At 55.6% G+C, this 12639-nt stretch overlaps 5 protein-coding genes across 5 annotated transcripts; 2 read left to right on the forward strand and 3 right to left on the reverse strand.

Annotated features, from left to right (window-relative positions):
- Positions 1–22: 22 nt before the first annotated feature.
- On the reverse strand, positions 23–3613 carry PHYSODRAFT_486369 (hypothetical protein; the record flags this gene model as incomplete). The annotated part of the gene is made up of 1 exon (XM_009523026.1): positions 23–3613. The coding sequence occupies one exon, from the start codon at positions 3611–3613 to the stop codon at positions 23–25; it is 3591 nt and encodes a 1196-aa protein (XP_009521321.1).
- A 275-nt stretch (positions 3614–3888) lies between these two features.
- PHYSODRAFT_249808 (hypothetical protein) lies at positions 3889–6396 on the reverse strand (the record flags this gene model as incomplete). The annotated part of the gene is made up of 1 exon (XM_009523027.1): positions 3889–6396. One exon carries the CDS (start codon positions 6394–6396, stop codon positions 3889–3891), a length of 2508 nt encoding a protein of 835 aa, XP_009521322.1.
- A 909-nt stretch (positions 6397–7305) lies between these two features.
- Positions 7306–9085, forward strand: PHYSODRAFT_326975 (hypothetical protein; the record flags this gene model as incomplete). The annotated part of the gene is made up of 6 exons (XM_009523028.1): positions 7306–7613; positions 7732–8238; positions 8315–8361; positions 8421–8609; positions 8679–8731; positions 8771–9085. The coding sequence occupies 6 exons, from the start codon at positions 7306–7308 to the stop codon at positions 9083–9085; spliced, it is 1419 nt and encodes a 472-aa protein (XP_009521323.1).
- A 778-nt stretch (positions 9086–9863) lies between these two features.
- PHYSODRAFT_482632 (hypothetical protein) lies at positions 9864–11415 on the forward strand (the record flags this gene model as incomplete). Its single annotated transcript, XM_009523029.1, has 3 exons — positions 9864–9899; positions 9988–10292; positions 10392–11415. 3 exons carry the CDS (start codon positions 9864–9866, stop codon positions 11413–11415), a joined length of 1365 nt encoding a protein of 454 aa, XP_009521324.1.
- Positions 11416–11854: 439 nt separating this feature from the next.
- PHYSODRAFT_486494 (hypothetical protein) lies at positions 11855–12244 on the reverse strand (the record flags this gene model as incomplete). The annotated part of the gene is made up of 2 exons (XM_009523030.1): positions 11855–11971; positions 12047–12244. The coding sequence occupies 2 exons, from the start codon at positions 12242–12244 to the stop codon at positions 11855–11857; spliced, it is 315 nt and encodes a 104-aa protein (XP_009521325.1).
- Between the last annotated feature and the right edge of the window lie 395 nt (positions 12245–12639).

Here is a 12639-nt window from a genome sequence, read left to right on the forward strand (position 1 = left end):
CCAAAGGTGATCGTCTAATTATTTACTTGACCTGAAGGAAGCCTCGCACTTCAGCTACAAAGGCGTACAGGTTCGTCTTGAACTGCATGCGCATCTTGCGTGTGGTCGCGGTGCCCGTGGCGATGTCCGCTGGCGTCAAAAAGCTGATGAGCTCGGTAAACGCGGCAGACAACCGCTGCTGGGCGGACGGGTCCAGACTCGCCTGCTCGTGGCTAATTTCCTCGGCCAGCGCGGAGTAGCGCGCCTGCTCGATCAGAATGAGCGGGTAGAGAGTACCCGCGCACGCGTCCAGGATGACAGGGTTGAAGTCTTCAAAGAGCGCCATGCGGAAGATAACGCGCAGGAACGCCATGAACATATCCGGGTGCTGCTGCCGGTGGGCCTCGAGTCCCGGCTTCTGCCCCTGCTGCGCCTTCCAGTGGTAGCTCGCCAGCTCACCAAGCGCCTGGAAACTGTTACGCACCACATCCACCGACACGTGACGCATGCCAACCAACAGCGAGTGGAGCAGCATCTGGAAGAGTTCGCTTGGCAAAGTGACAAGCTTCTCCGCGTACACTTCCACCATATACGACACCAACGTAAAGTACTGCTTGCTCAGGCTCGGGTAGGCCAGCAACTGCTCGGTCATGAGTGGAATCACTTGGCGTAGGCCCGAGAACACCACGTCGGCCACGACGCTTGAAGCACGGGTAGCTTCGGCTTGCTCCTGCTCAGTTGTTGCGTCTTCCGAGAAGTCGATAAAGTCCTTCGACACGAGATGCGACAGCAGCGTAAGAAGCGCCAACAGGTCAGCATAATTCTCCTCTTCAACACCTCCCAGCATGCTCTTCTTGCCCAAGTTGTGCCGGCAGTAAGCGCGGATGAGTTCGTCGCTGGCAGTGTATACGAGCAATGCGTCGCGAGGAGAGAGGTAACACAGCTGCGCCTCCACCATGAGGCAGAAGAAGTTGAGGATGAGGTTCACCATTTGCGAGTCACCCTGGAAGATCTGGAAAATCTTGACGATGACAGGCAGTGCAGGCAGGCAGAACGTTGTGATGGGTGCATGGCTCGTCGATTCAGCAGAGCGCGCAATACCTGAATACATCTCGACGAGCAGCGTCAGCTCTTCCTGCACACGCACGTCGTTCGCAGTTTGCTTCGCCTCGAAGTTCGGCATTGCGATTAGCTGCTGCAACCGCTGCTCGACCGGGTGACTAACCGCCTGGAAGTGAGCAGCTCGCATGTTTTGATCGCTCGACGCCATTCCAGCTCGGCACAAGGCCTCCGTCAGTTGACCTCGTAGATTGGCGGGAATTCTAGCAACTGCAGTATGCAGTGCATCACTTCCACCGGTAGCCGCGCTCATGAACGATCCAGCAGACGCATTGGCTTGGACGAGCGACTGCCACATCTGCGAGCTCAGGACGGGGTTGATGGCTTTCGTGTTGGAGAGCACCAACAAGAACTCGATTAGGTTTTCCATGACCACGGGTTGTGTGGACCAGTGCAGCAGGTACACCGTGGTCTTCTGAACCAAGAAATTCAGCAGCTCTCCTGCTCGCCCGCCGTTCTGGAAACCAAAAACTTGCAGCAGTGCCGGGGCAACTTCACCGGAGTCGACAAGTACATCAGGAGCCAGGTACGTGGCACACAGCCGCGTGATCGTTTTCAGCAATCCTTCGGATACAAAGGGACTCACGCAGTCGCTCGTTGGGTTTTGCGCAAGCCGGGATGCCTCGAACTCCAGCACGTGGCTCATAATCAACATAATTAGGTTCACCACGGGAGAATCCTCAGCAGAGGCAACACCTCGGAGAGTGACGTGAATCCGGTTCGGGATACCTGGACGCTCACCTTCGAAATCATCCGCAAGGAACAGGCCCACAAAGAGAATAACAAAGTGCAGCTTCTCAAAAAGCTGGGACAGCACCGGAGTCATCTCATCACGCCCCTGCAGTTTTGATAATTCCTGCTGCACGCTCGTCATCAGCGACTGTACAAGCGAAACTAGCAAGGACGCCGACGCCGACGAGTTTAGCCTAGCCAGTGCGGCAGCGAGCTCGTACTGTTCGCGTGCACTACTGGCAGCGTTGTCCTCTACGTCCTCCTCTTCATCCTGCTCGGCAAGGGCCTCCACCGCACACAACTCCAACTGAACCTGAAGGTAAAGCTCCAGAACTGGCGCCGAGGCCTTGCTTAGCAGTGCCAAAGCCTGCTCCGCTTCCGGCTTGGATGTTCCAGGCGCACCAACTTCTAACAGCTGCGGGTCGTTAATGAGCGCAACCCAAGCGTCCAGGAGAATATCAACACCCTCGAGCTCCCAAAGTTCATCAATAGCCTCGTTGGGGTGTTCACGCAGGTGTCGCTGGATACGGTCAAGAGCTGAGTGCAGCAGCTTGCTGGTCAGGGAGGCCAGTTCCTCAATAAACGAAGAGAAAAGTTGTCCCGAGTTGGCCTGCAGCAGCGCCTCAAGGCCAATGTTGTTCACAAGTCGGAAGAGAAGCTGACAGCAGTCGATCAACTCGCGCGTGGCCAATTCATATCCAGTAAAGTCGCTCTGTGCGACCAAATCCAAGAACGGGTTGTGCACGACCGTGACGACACCACGGAAGATTTCACCCAGGAACTGCACCTGTTCCGTCTTGCGCTCGAAGATCGGGCCTTGCAGAGACGCCAACTGGATAAGGAACTGTCTTGCCAAGTGCAGCAGCGTCTCGTTCTTCGCCGCCACATTGCGGAAGAACGCGTACGTGTTGAATGCCGAATGAATGAGGTCCGGGCGCACCAGGATCGGTCTCCACGAAGCCTGCGGGGTTAGCACAGGTCGGTTGCCACTGTCGTCATCGTTCGCCGAGGCGCTCAAGCTCCACGTCAAGTTGCCCGCGCGCGGGTCTTCGAACTGCCAGTTGAGCAGCTCAACACACAGCTGGAAGGCCGCGTCCAGCAGCTCCAACTGCTCCGCGGGTACGTTGCCCGCAGCTCCCGCGTCTCCGCAGGCCGTCGTCGTGCTGCGGATCGAGTCTTCAAGCAGCGGCACCGCCAGCGCCACGATGTTCTTGAGTCCGCCGCTCTTCTCCAGTGTGCGTCGGGACTTGGTGTGGAACTCCACGGGCTGGCTCATGTTGCTGGCCCTCGAGGCCGACGAGAACTCGGTGACAAAAGCCAGCAGCCACTTGGCCGCCAAGAGGCGGTGGGCGATGGCGTTGCCCGGCTGCAGCATGACGCCCATCTGCTGCAGCACGGCGGCGCGCTCCGACTCGAGGCGGTCCAGCCAGCCGCGCTTGACCAGCAGCACGGCCGTCTGCAGCGCCGAGGCCGCCACGAACCTCGGCAGCGCCGCGCCGCGCTCCAGCAGCAGCTGCATGAGGAAGTCCAGCGCCTGCGACTTGTCCGCGAGCGCCAGCAGCGGCCAGCGCTGCAGCGTCACCTCGCGGATGGTGGCGACGCAGTGGAACTGCACCACCTGCGGCGTCTGCGCGTCGCGCAGCAGCGCCATGGCGTCCGCGAGCGCGCTGGGGCTGCGCTTGAAGTGCTCCAGCACGGCTTCGGCCTCGGCGCGGCGGCGCTCGGCCTCGGGGCTCGTGGGCGGAGCATGCAGCGCCTCGCACACAGCAGTCAACGCCTGCATCTTGTCTTAATTGTGACAGTTCACCGCCAGTGAATTGCTTATTGCGAGTTTTGGCAAATTTGAAGTTAGCGACTCTATAAGTGTAAGATCAGATGTAGAGCATTTTGTCTTCAAACACCCTACTTAATGATCAAAACCCCCGTTTAAGGATAATGCTAAACTGTCAGCAGATATTTTGGCTACTGTAATGGGAATCCCATTATGGGATCATTGACAACCTAGCCATTGTGTTGGTGAATAGCTCGCGGAATGTTTGAGTACATCAAGAATACTTTTCAGGCCATAGTGGCAGCAGTGCCGGGCACCGTGCTCAACGCGTTGTAGTTGTTCACCTGAAGCATATCAGTGTCCAGGCTGGGGTCTTCCTCCACCAGTAGAGCAGTCGTGAGAGCGTTAATCTCCACGGTAGGCTCAGGCGCAGCTTGGTACTGTCGCCGTCGGTGGAATTTTGACGACTTGCTGCCGACCAGGCGTTGGCCAAGTTGTCGACACTGGCACGGTGCGTCGCTCCGTGTTCGGACGAAGCTAAACGATGTGCGGGGTCCGCGAGCTAGCATGGGGATACTTGACTCGTGCATGCTCGTTGAGCTGCTCCGATGGAGTCGACTCTCTAGGTGACTTGGCAAGCTGAGCTGCGCTTCGTCTAGATCGAAGAAGTAGAGCGCCGTCGACGTGTTCTCGAAACTCTTGGAGTGGGTGACGTGGTGAAGCACACTCGAGTCCATGAGCGCGTTGCCCATGCGAATCCCCTCCGCCGGGCTCCTAACAAACCGACGGTCGATCATTCGATCCACGATGAAAGCCCCCGGGAAAGTGTGTGCGTGATAAACGTCAGCTGACCGGACACTTGATCCGCTCGCCTTGGGGGATGGAGGGTATTCGCACAAGTCGCCCATCAAGTCGAGCACTAAGCGCGCGCTCAGCTCGTCCTGGACGTCCTCCAGCGCGCTGACAAGCTGCTTCGCAGTAGGCCGAAGTCCGGGATCTTGCTGCCATGCACGCTCAATGATGCCGCGTAGTCTCGGAGGTGTACTGTTGTCCAGTCTGGGTCTTACACCACGCAACACCAACTCGAGCACCTGCGCGTGGTCGTCACTAGCTTGTGGGAACTTGTCGTCCGTAGGGTGTAGAATATCCCACATCGTAACCGCGAGTGAATACACGTCCGCAGCTTCGCCGTAGAACACCAGCTCCCCCTTGCCATCAATAATCTCAGGCGCAATATACTCTGGTGACTTCTTCTCCATGCAAGCGCCCCACGGTGAGTCAACGTACGAAAGCGTCGTGCCCAGCGGAGAATGGAGTGCAGTCTTCATCACAAACTGCTTATCTTCCAGAACGGGCACCTTGGGTTTCGGTGCCAGCGTTCTACCTTCCAGCTTGGCCACGCTCCGCGATTCACCAAAGTCTGACAGCTGCACGTTGCACTCGGAATCCACGAGGAAGTTTGACGGCTTGATGTCACGATGAACAAATGGAGGCGAGAAGCTGTGGAGATAAGCCACGGCACGAGCAGCGTCGAGCATGTAGCCCACGCTAATGAGGAGCTGTTGTCGAGCAGACCGAGGGTTTTGTCGCCGAGCCTGATCCTGAAGAGCGTCGGCCAGACTACCTTGGCACAGTTGAAACACTAGGCAGATCGTCGGTGGCGCGACGCACATTCCGTGGAATTTGACGATGTTTGGGTGGTTCAAGACGCTGCACATGGCTGCTTCGTGTGAGAATGCAGCCACGACATCCTCCGAGCAGCTTGTAGGCGCGTACGCCTTGACGGCCACGTGAGTTTTGGTCTTGAGGGTTCCTTGGAAAACGGTTGACGTGGACCCGACTCCGAGCTGCCGGACGAGCTCCAAATACGCGAAGTCGATCACACACTTCCGGTTCATTTCAATGAGAACGTGAAGACCTTCGGATGACACGCGCTCGCTTAAGCCATTCTCCCGCTGAAACAGACCCTGTAAAGCACAAGCTCGCTGTCCGATGCCCCGCCAGTACTCCGTGTCAGCCTTGAGCACGCGCCAAACTACGAGTGGGCAGAAGGCCACCCACGTCAGCATAGCGTAAACGACAGTTTGGCTCGGTGAGCCGGCAGTCTTCGGGTTCAAGATCAAGATCATAAGCAGCACGGTTAACAGGAAGTACACGATGGTGACAAAGCACAACTCGCGGATGATGCGCTTCGTAGCTCGACTTGGAGGGTTAATGACCGCGTAGACGAACGGTAGCATCAACAGACTGCGCACGAATTGAAGGCCGATTGTGAAGCGCTTCTGGTGCTCGGGTTTCCCCAGCTTTGTCACGGCCCATACGTACGGAACCGTGTAGTACGAAAGCATCATCGATATCGCCACCGATCGCTTGACAGCGGGGAACGAGAGACTTTTCTGGAACATCAACACCAGCACGATCACGAACATGAACTGGTTCCCGGAGTAGAAAGACTCGAGTATGATGGGAGACACGAACTCGTCGAAGTAGCCCGTTGCCAGAGTTACCAGCAGGAAGACGATGTACCCGCCATTGATAAGGCTCATCACAAAGAGTACAGGTGCGTACGCTGGTAGTATGACCTTCCTAGCAGCCGTTGCGTCGCCTTTCAGTGCTCCTGCTCGGTTCACTCGAAGATGCCAAATCAACCCCACGCAGAGCAGCCAAATGGTAACGAAGCCCGCGAGGATGAACACCAAAGTCACACGCATGCGTTGGGCCCCTTTCTCGAGGGATTCGTGACCACCGGATGCAGACGCTGCCGACTCAACCAGAAGACGCCCGGCAGCGTTCATCCTGCAAGGAAAATTGGCTGGGATCCGTTGAGTGCGAGCTTCTTGTGGCGACTTGGGGAATGGAAACAGGACGACGGGGTGGTGCGAGATTCTTGGAAAGGAACAAGCGTTTCGCAAGGCCCCACCGGGTCCACGGCTGCAACGACACCGATGCGTGGTGTCTTATATCCATGGAGCCGCAACCTCAACAGTGATAACTGGAGTTGGTTTGGGTGGGGCGTAACTTGGCTGGCTTTCTCGAAACCGCTTTGAGTTTATCCTTTGTATTCGCCACCAGAGGACAGGCGGATCGCGATGACAAGCGCCTGGAAGGAGTCAGCCGAATACTGAAGCGAATCAAGGATTAGGAGAGTCTTCTTACCACTTCACGAGGCTGTCGAGTTCTGTCAACAGTACCCAAGTGGCTTCACCCTGAGGTCGAATGCAACGCTCAATGAAGCGTTGATACCTAACGTTAAACAAGCTTCAACCACGCATACATCGATCCTCGAGCCAACGAGCCGAGAAAGAGTCCGGTCGGCTCAGACTGTCTTGGTCTCGTCAGTGATGACCCGTCCTCTTGAAATATGCTGCCATCGGGGAGCGCTGGAACCTGGTGGAACCGTAAGAAGTATGAGACGTTATCGTCCAGCTCGATGGTGGTTGGCCTCCAGCGGCAACAAGCCAGCAGGGATGCCGAAAAATAAATTGGTGCTGAAACTATTGCAATAGATTTGAATCAATAATTTATTGACATGTTCTTAACCGCTATCTACCAGTTATCTTTTGAGTTGAGCATAACATCTTCGATTATGTATTGTGGGCTACTGCAGCCAACCATCCTCCAAACCAACGGCTTGAGCTCGACCATACTAACTCTCCCCACTTTTCATTCCACCGGAAGCCGACAACCCACCACGAGCCGCCACAATGCTCGCAACCCCCCGTCCGCCTCGCACGGCCGCCTTCGCTAACAGGCAGGTCTCCAACTTCTACTTCCGGCCGTGCCGCGACCAGTACGACGAGGCCATTCTCGAGTACTTCCGTTGCCGGTGCGGCGCGGTCCGGAAGCGAGTCACCGGGACGAGGTACTCGAACCTGATGCAGCATATCAGGCGCGAGCACCCCTCGTACTCGGAGGAGATACTGACCGCAACACCCGGTCAGACGGGCTCTCTTGCTCACTACGTCCGCCACTCTGCCCAGAACTTGTTCGGTTGGCCGGGGTGGCTGGTGAAGTGCAACCTACCGCTATCATTTTGCGAGAGCAAGCTCGCAAGACGTTACGACCCAGCTCTCTACTGAATATGTACTGTTTGACAACTAACTAATACTGTGTTTACACTTTGCATCTAGTTACACGCGCCTCCAGCCTGTCTCTGTCGAAACGCTTCGGCGCGTCATGGACGCGGTGACGCGCTGCGTCGAGCACGCGATCGCGGCTGAGATGCCGGAGGAGTTTGGTCGCATCTTTGACGGGTGGAGCCACGACTCGGAGCACAACATCGCGGTCTTCGCGTGCTACGAGGTTGATGGGGTTCTGAGGTGCCCCTTGCTCTGCATGGCACCACTCGTCAACGATGAGACCGACGACTTCTCCGCGGCTAGTCATCAAGCCTTCTTGGCTACGATGCTAGCGCGCGACTATCAGAAGCGCCTGGACCAGGTTCTCTTCCTGGTGGGAGATAATTGCGGCGTCAACCGCCGCCTCGCTACGCTGATGGGCGTCCCGCTATTTGGGTGTGCAAGCCACCGACTCAACCGAGCCGTCGCCGCCCGGCTGAGCGAATGCGCTGAAGATGTCGACATGGTACAGGCGCTGATGGTAAAGCTGCGGACCCTCCACCATTCTGCAAAACTCCGGTTAGTATCTGTATATTTCCTGTTAGTTTTGTTATTTAGTGTGATTTAACTGAAATTGACACTTTGGTGCTTGCAGGTTCAAGACCGACCTTCGACCAATCATCCGCCAGCAAACCCGCTGGGGTTCGACCTTAGCGATGATTAACCGCTACACTTCGAGCTTCTACCATTCATCGACGCAGAGGACGACGAGTTGGCCGAGCTCCTTCCCCCGGCGGCGTCCAAGCGGCGGCTTCGGGACCTGCTCGGCGAGCTGAAGGACGTGGAGTCCGTGTCGAAGGCTCTCCAAGGCGCTGACGCAAACCTCCTCGACGTTCGCGTCTGGTTCGACGGGCTCATTGCCGCGAAGCCCTCGTACGCCCGTTATCTCGGTACGTTTTTTGTCTATTATGCGTTATTGGTACATTTACTAATATTAATTTGTTTGTATTGTATTGTAGCACCGCGGGCTGACATCGTCTACTGCCCCGACTTCGAGGCGGGCTGCGTCAAGGTGCTCAAGGGGTAAGCCAAGCGGCTGGCCCGGGTGGAGAAGGCGGCGCTGGAGCGCTTCTTGGCGGCTCCACCAGCGGGCGAGGGCGAGCAAGAAGAGAAGGATGAGGAGGCCAGCATCTCCTTCATGGAGCGGCTGCAAAAGTGTCGGCGCCTAGAAGAGCATCAACCATGCTACGAACTGCTGGCGTCCATTCCGCCCACGTCCAACGTGGTCGAGCGATTTTTTAGCATCGCTCGGGCCACGTTTGGGCTGCAGCGCCACGCACTGCAGCCGTACACGCTGGAGATGCTGCTGTTCCTGCGGCAGAATGCCGATTATTGGGACGCGCGCACTGTTGAGAGCGCGGAGTAATGATAGGTATGTAACCCATCAATACACTGACATTGCACCAATAATCTATTTTGCTGTGTGAAGTATGTCGATATTCTATTGCGGGTTTGTTTAGTTTGATGTTCAATTATCTATTCTCTTCTTGCTCGCAATAGATAACAATGCAATATTCGGCAACCCTGGTTCCAAGTATAGCAGCAGAAGTACGACCACAATTGCCGAATACCACCGAAACTTGTTACTGCTAGCGAGGCTGTCGTCAAGATAGGAAGTCCTCGAGCCGGGAACTTGTCGTTTGCCGGCGTCCCATCTCGAGCATCTCCAGCTGCCGAGCGTGAACTCGGAGCGTGCTGTTAGACACCCCACCACGATCGATTTGCCATTGCGTCCGTCGGACTATCTTCGTGAATCGTGTCGCGTGGAATGGATTCTGATGGTATCTCACCTGGGATATTAAGCTTGGTGTCCACCTTGCTCGAGCTGATAGTTTCGCTATCTGCACACCGCAGCATGTAGCTCCGAGGAATAGATGGGCTTGCTTGGTTCATGCGAGGGGAGGATGCAGTTGAAGCGTTGCGTCCCAACCGTATACATGGCCAATGGAGCATAAAACACCCATCAATCTCCTGATTAAGTTGACACCGTATCATTTTCCATTCCAAACCGTCCTCTACATATACTTAGTCGAGTAGCTACCATACCACGGCCATTTCGAAGCTGAACCGCTGCCATTACTGAACGCGCCGCTCGACCGACGCCCCGCTCACGCCTCAGCTGCACGGCCCCTGCCCACAGAGCCATGGAGATCTTCCAGGACGGAGAGCTCGAGGCGGAGGTAAGCCAGCCCGCGTCTACTTAGCTGCAGCCTCTTCACTGCATGCAGAGCATGACGTCTCTAACGCCAATGTACATCTGATAACTAGATGAACAAGCGCGAGCTGCACGCCAACAGCTTGGGGAGCTGGTGGCAGCTCTTCTCCGAGACGTACGAGGAGCTGGTGCAGTCCATCGCCAGCCCCGTGCGCGCCGAGTATTCCGTCCGAGAGCTGGGCGACCGGCAGTTCACACTCGCTACAGCCAGCAACGACAGCGAAGAGTTCGTGCGCGAGGACTTCCACCTGCAAAACCCTCGTGGAGAACCTTTGGCCTGCAGCTTCTGGCGTCGCAGAGCAGTGAGAGACACCGACCCGATTGCAGACTTGGCGAGCTCTTCATCGTCGTCGTCGCTGTCTGGTGAGGAGGACAAGGTGGCGCCCGGGTGCGCAATAGAGGAGCCCATGGATAATGTCAGCACGGACAGCAGCAGCAGCAACTCGAGTTGGAGCAGTCAGCAGACAACGGCGCAATTGGGCGTGGACCCGTGCATCATCTACCTGCACGGTATGTCCAGCTCGCGCAAGGAGTGCGTGTATTTGCACCGTAAAGTGCTGGCTGCGGGCTTCTCGCTGTTCGCAGTGGACTTGTCCGGTTCCGGTCTTTCCGGCGGTGACCGCGTGTCGTTTGGATACTTTGAGCACGATGACTTGCGAACGGTTGTGGATTATCTGTACGCAACTGGGCGTGCGTCGGCTGTGGGTATCTGGGGGAGAGATATTGGATCCGCAGCGGCACTGCTCCATGCCAAAGAGCGCATGCCGTACCACTACGAAACGATGACGGTCTCGCGAAAAGAAGCGAAGAAGTTGGAAGTCGTGGAAGACAGAGAGAACCGCCACATTCTGTGCATCCCTCCATTGACGGGTCTGCACTTCCGATTCAGCAAGTACAGTGCATCACACGGCGACTTCGTCCTGCTAGCGATCGACAATGTTCCCGTGCAGGGGTTAAGTCCGAGTGTATGCTATCGTCTGATACAGCGGAGCTGCAAGAACAACGGTGGCAGGGCGCGTTTACAGGGCTTCAAGCGCTTCTCCAGCAAGGCTGGACACGACAAGTTCATCTTTGCATTGACGGCGGACAGTGCCTACGGAGACATGGAGCAGGTGATCTGGGATATGCTACAGATGATCACCAAGAGCGCCGAGCGTCGCAGTCTGTACTTTCCCTCGGCGATGGTCACCGCAGTTCAAAAGATCCTGGCGAACTCGATCGGCAAGGCTGGCGGCTTCAACTTCCGTGACGTCAGGCTGCTCGACGCTGCCCCGTACTTCACGGTGCCGTGCCTCTTTATCAGCGCGTCCAAGAAAGACTTCTTCATGCCTGAGCACGCCAAATCGCTCTGCGACCAGTACGGCGGCTCCAAGAGCTACATTCAATTCACGGGCCAGATCGACGACAACCGGCCGGATGAAGTCGTAGACACTGCCATCTCGCACTTCAGCAAGCGCTTCAAGCTCCTCAAAAAGAAGTGAACGGCATGCAGCGAAATAAACTGGAAGTAAGTGAATGAGTGAGTGAAGTGTTTATGATATACAATACAGCTATCATACTATCAATATCAATATTTTAACTAACGCATCTTACGGGTACGTCTTGCTACTTGAAGTGTTTCACAACATGAAATGCCATTCATAGGTACTTCTACGGAAATCGCCGTGCGAATCTGCCACTTCGTATAGAATTCGGGGTGCAAATTGACCGGCGAATTCCACGAATGCAAAAATGCCAGATATACAAAAATCAAATGAAACTGTCAATAATGCAAAATGTAGTGGAATTCATCGTGCAGTTTGCACGAAGCATATTGTGCCGCACATTTGGTACACAGTGTGAAAGTAGAAACACTACCACTTCGAAGTAAATGTGTATTGTGTAAGCTTACCGCTACTCACCTACGTAATGGTAGCTAGTCTAGCTGGAGCTGTGCCTTGCATGCTCACGGGCGAGTGTTCTCCACGATAGTTGGTCAAGTCTATGCGCTCTTCCTTTACTCGACGTCGATGAGAACGGTAAACGATTCTTTACTTGCTCAAAAAGAAGGCCAGCCGAATCGAGAGAGCTGTGCGCTCGCAGGACCTCATCACTCGTCAGAAGTGCTTCAACGAAGCGCATCAGCCGCTGAAGCTCTGCAAGCCGGATCTTTTGTAGTCTTGAAGCCATATCGTGCTTTGATAGCTGCTTTAGTGGCGGTTGCCCAGCACACCATTGCTGCCACACAACGCGAACGGTTCTTGCGGGTAGCACAAACTCTCTTGGCACTTGATGAAAGCCCCCACCCCATGTGTAAAGCTCGGTGTGCATCGTTGCAGTAGCATTCACCGAGGACTCTGTCTGAGTGTGAAGGTACACTATCGCCGAGCGAACATTTCCAAAAGTCGACTTTCCGGTGACACCACGCTGCTCCATCGAGGTCAAGTAGCGCATACACTCCATAGTACTTAATACACTTAGATTGACAGGGCTTCGTAAAGGGACGATAGAGAACCACTGCGCGATACTCTCCCCATTAATTGCACCCAGCTCACGAAACGTACTAGTAAACAGGACTTGCCGTCGATCCGCCTCCGTATTCTCGTAGAGCCACTCTATGAAGCGAGATAAAGTTCGTAGATAGACGTACTTGGTGTTGTCAGAGGTGATACTTCCCAGCACTTGCTCAACGCGAGCATCGAGAGCTTCCATCGTACTAAACTGCG

Source organism: Phytophthora sojae (assembly GCF_000149755.1).
Source record: "Phytophthora sojae unplaced genomic scaffold PHYSOscaffold_2, whole genome shotgun sequence".
NCBI lineage: Eukaryota > Oomycota > Peronosporomycetes > Peronosporales > Peronosporaceae > Phytophthora > Phytophthora sojae.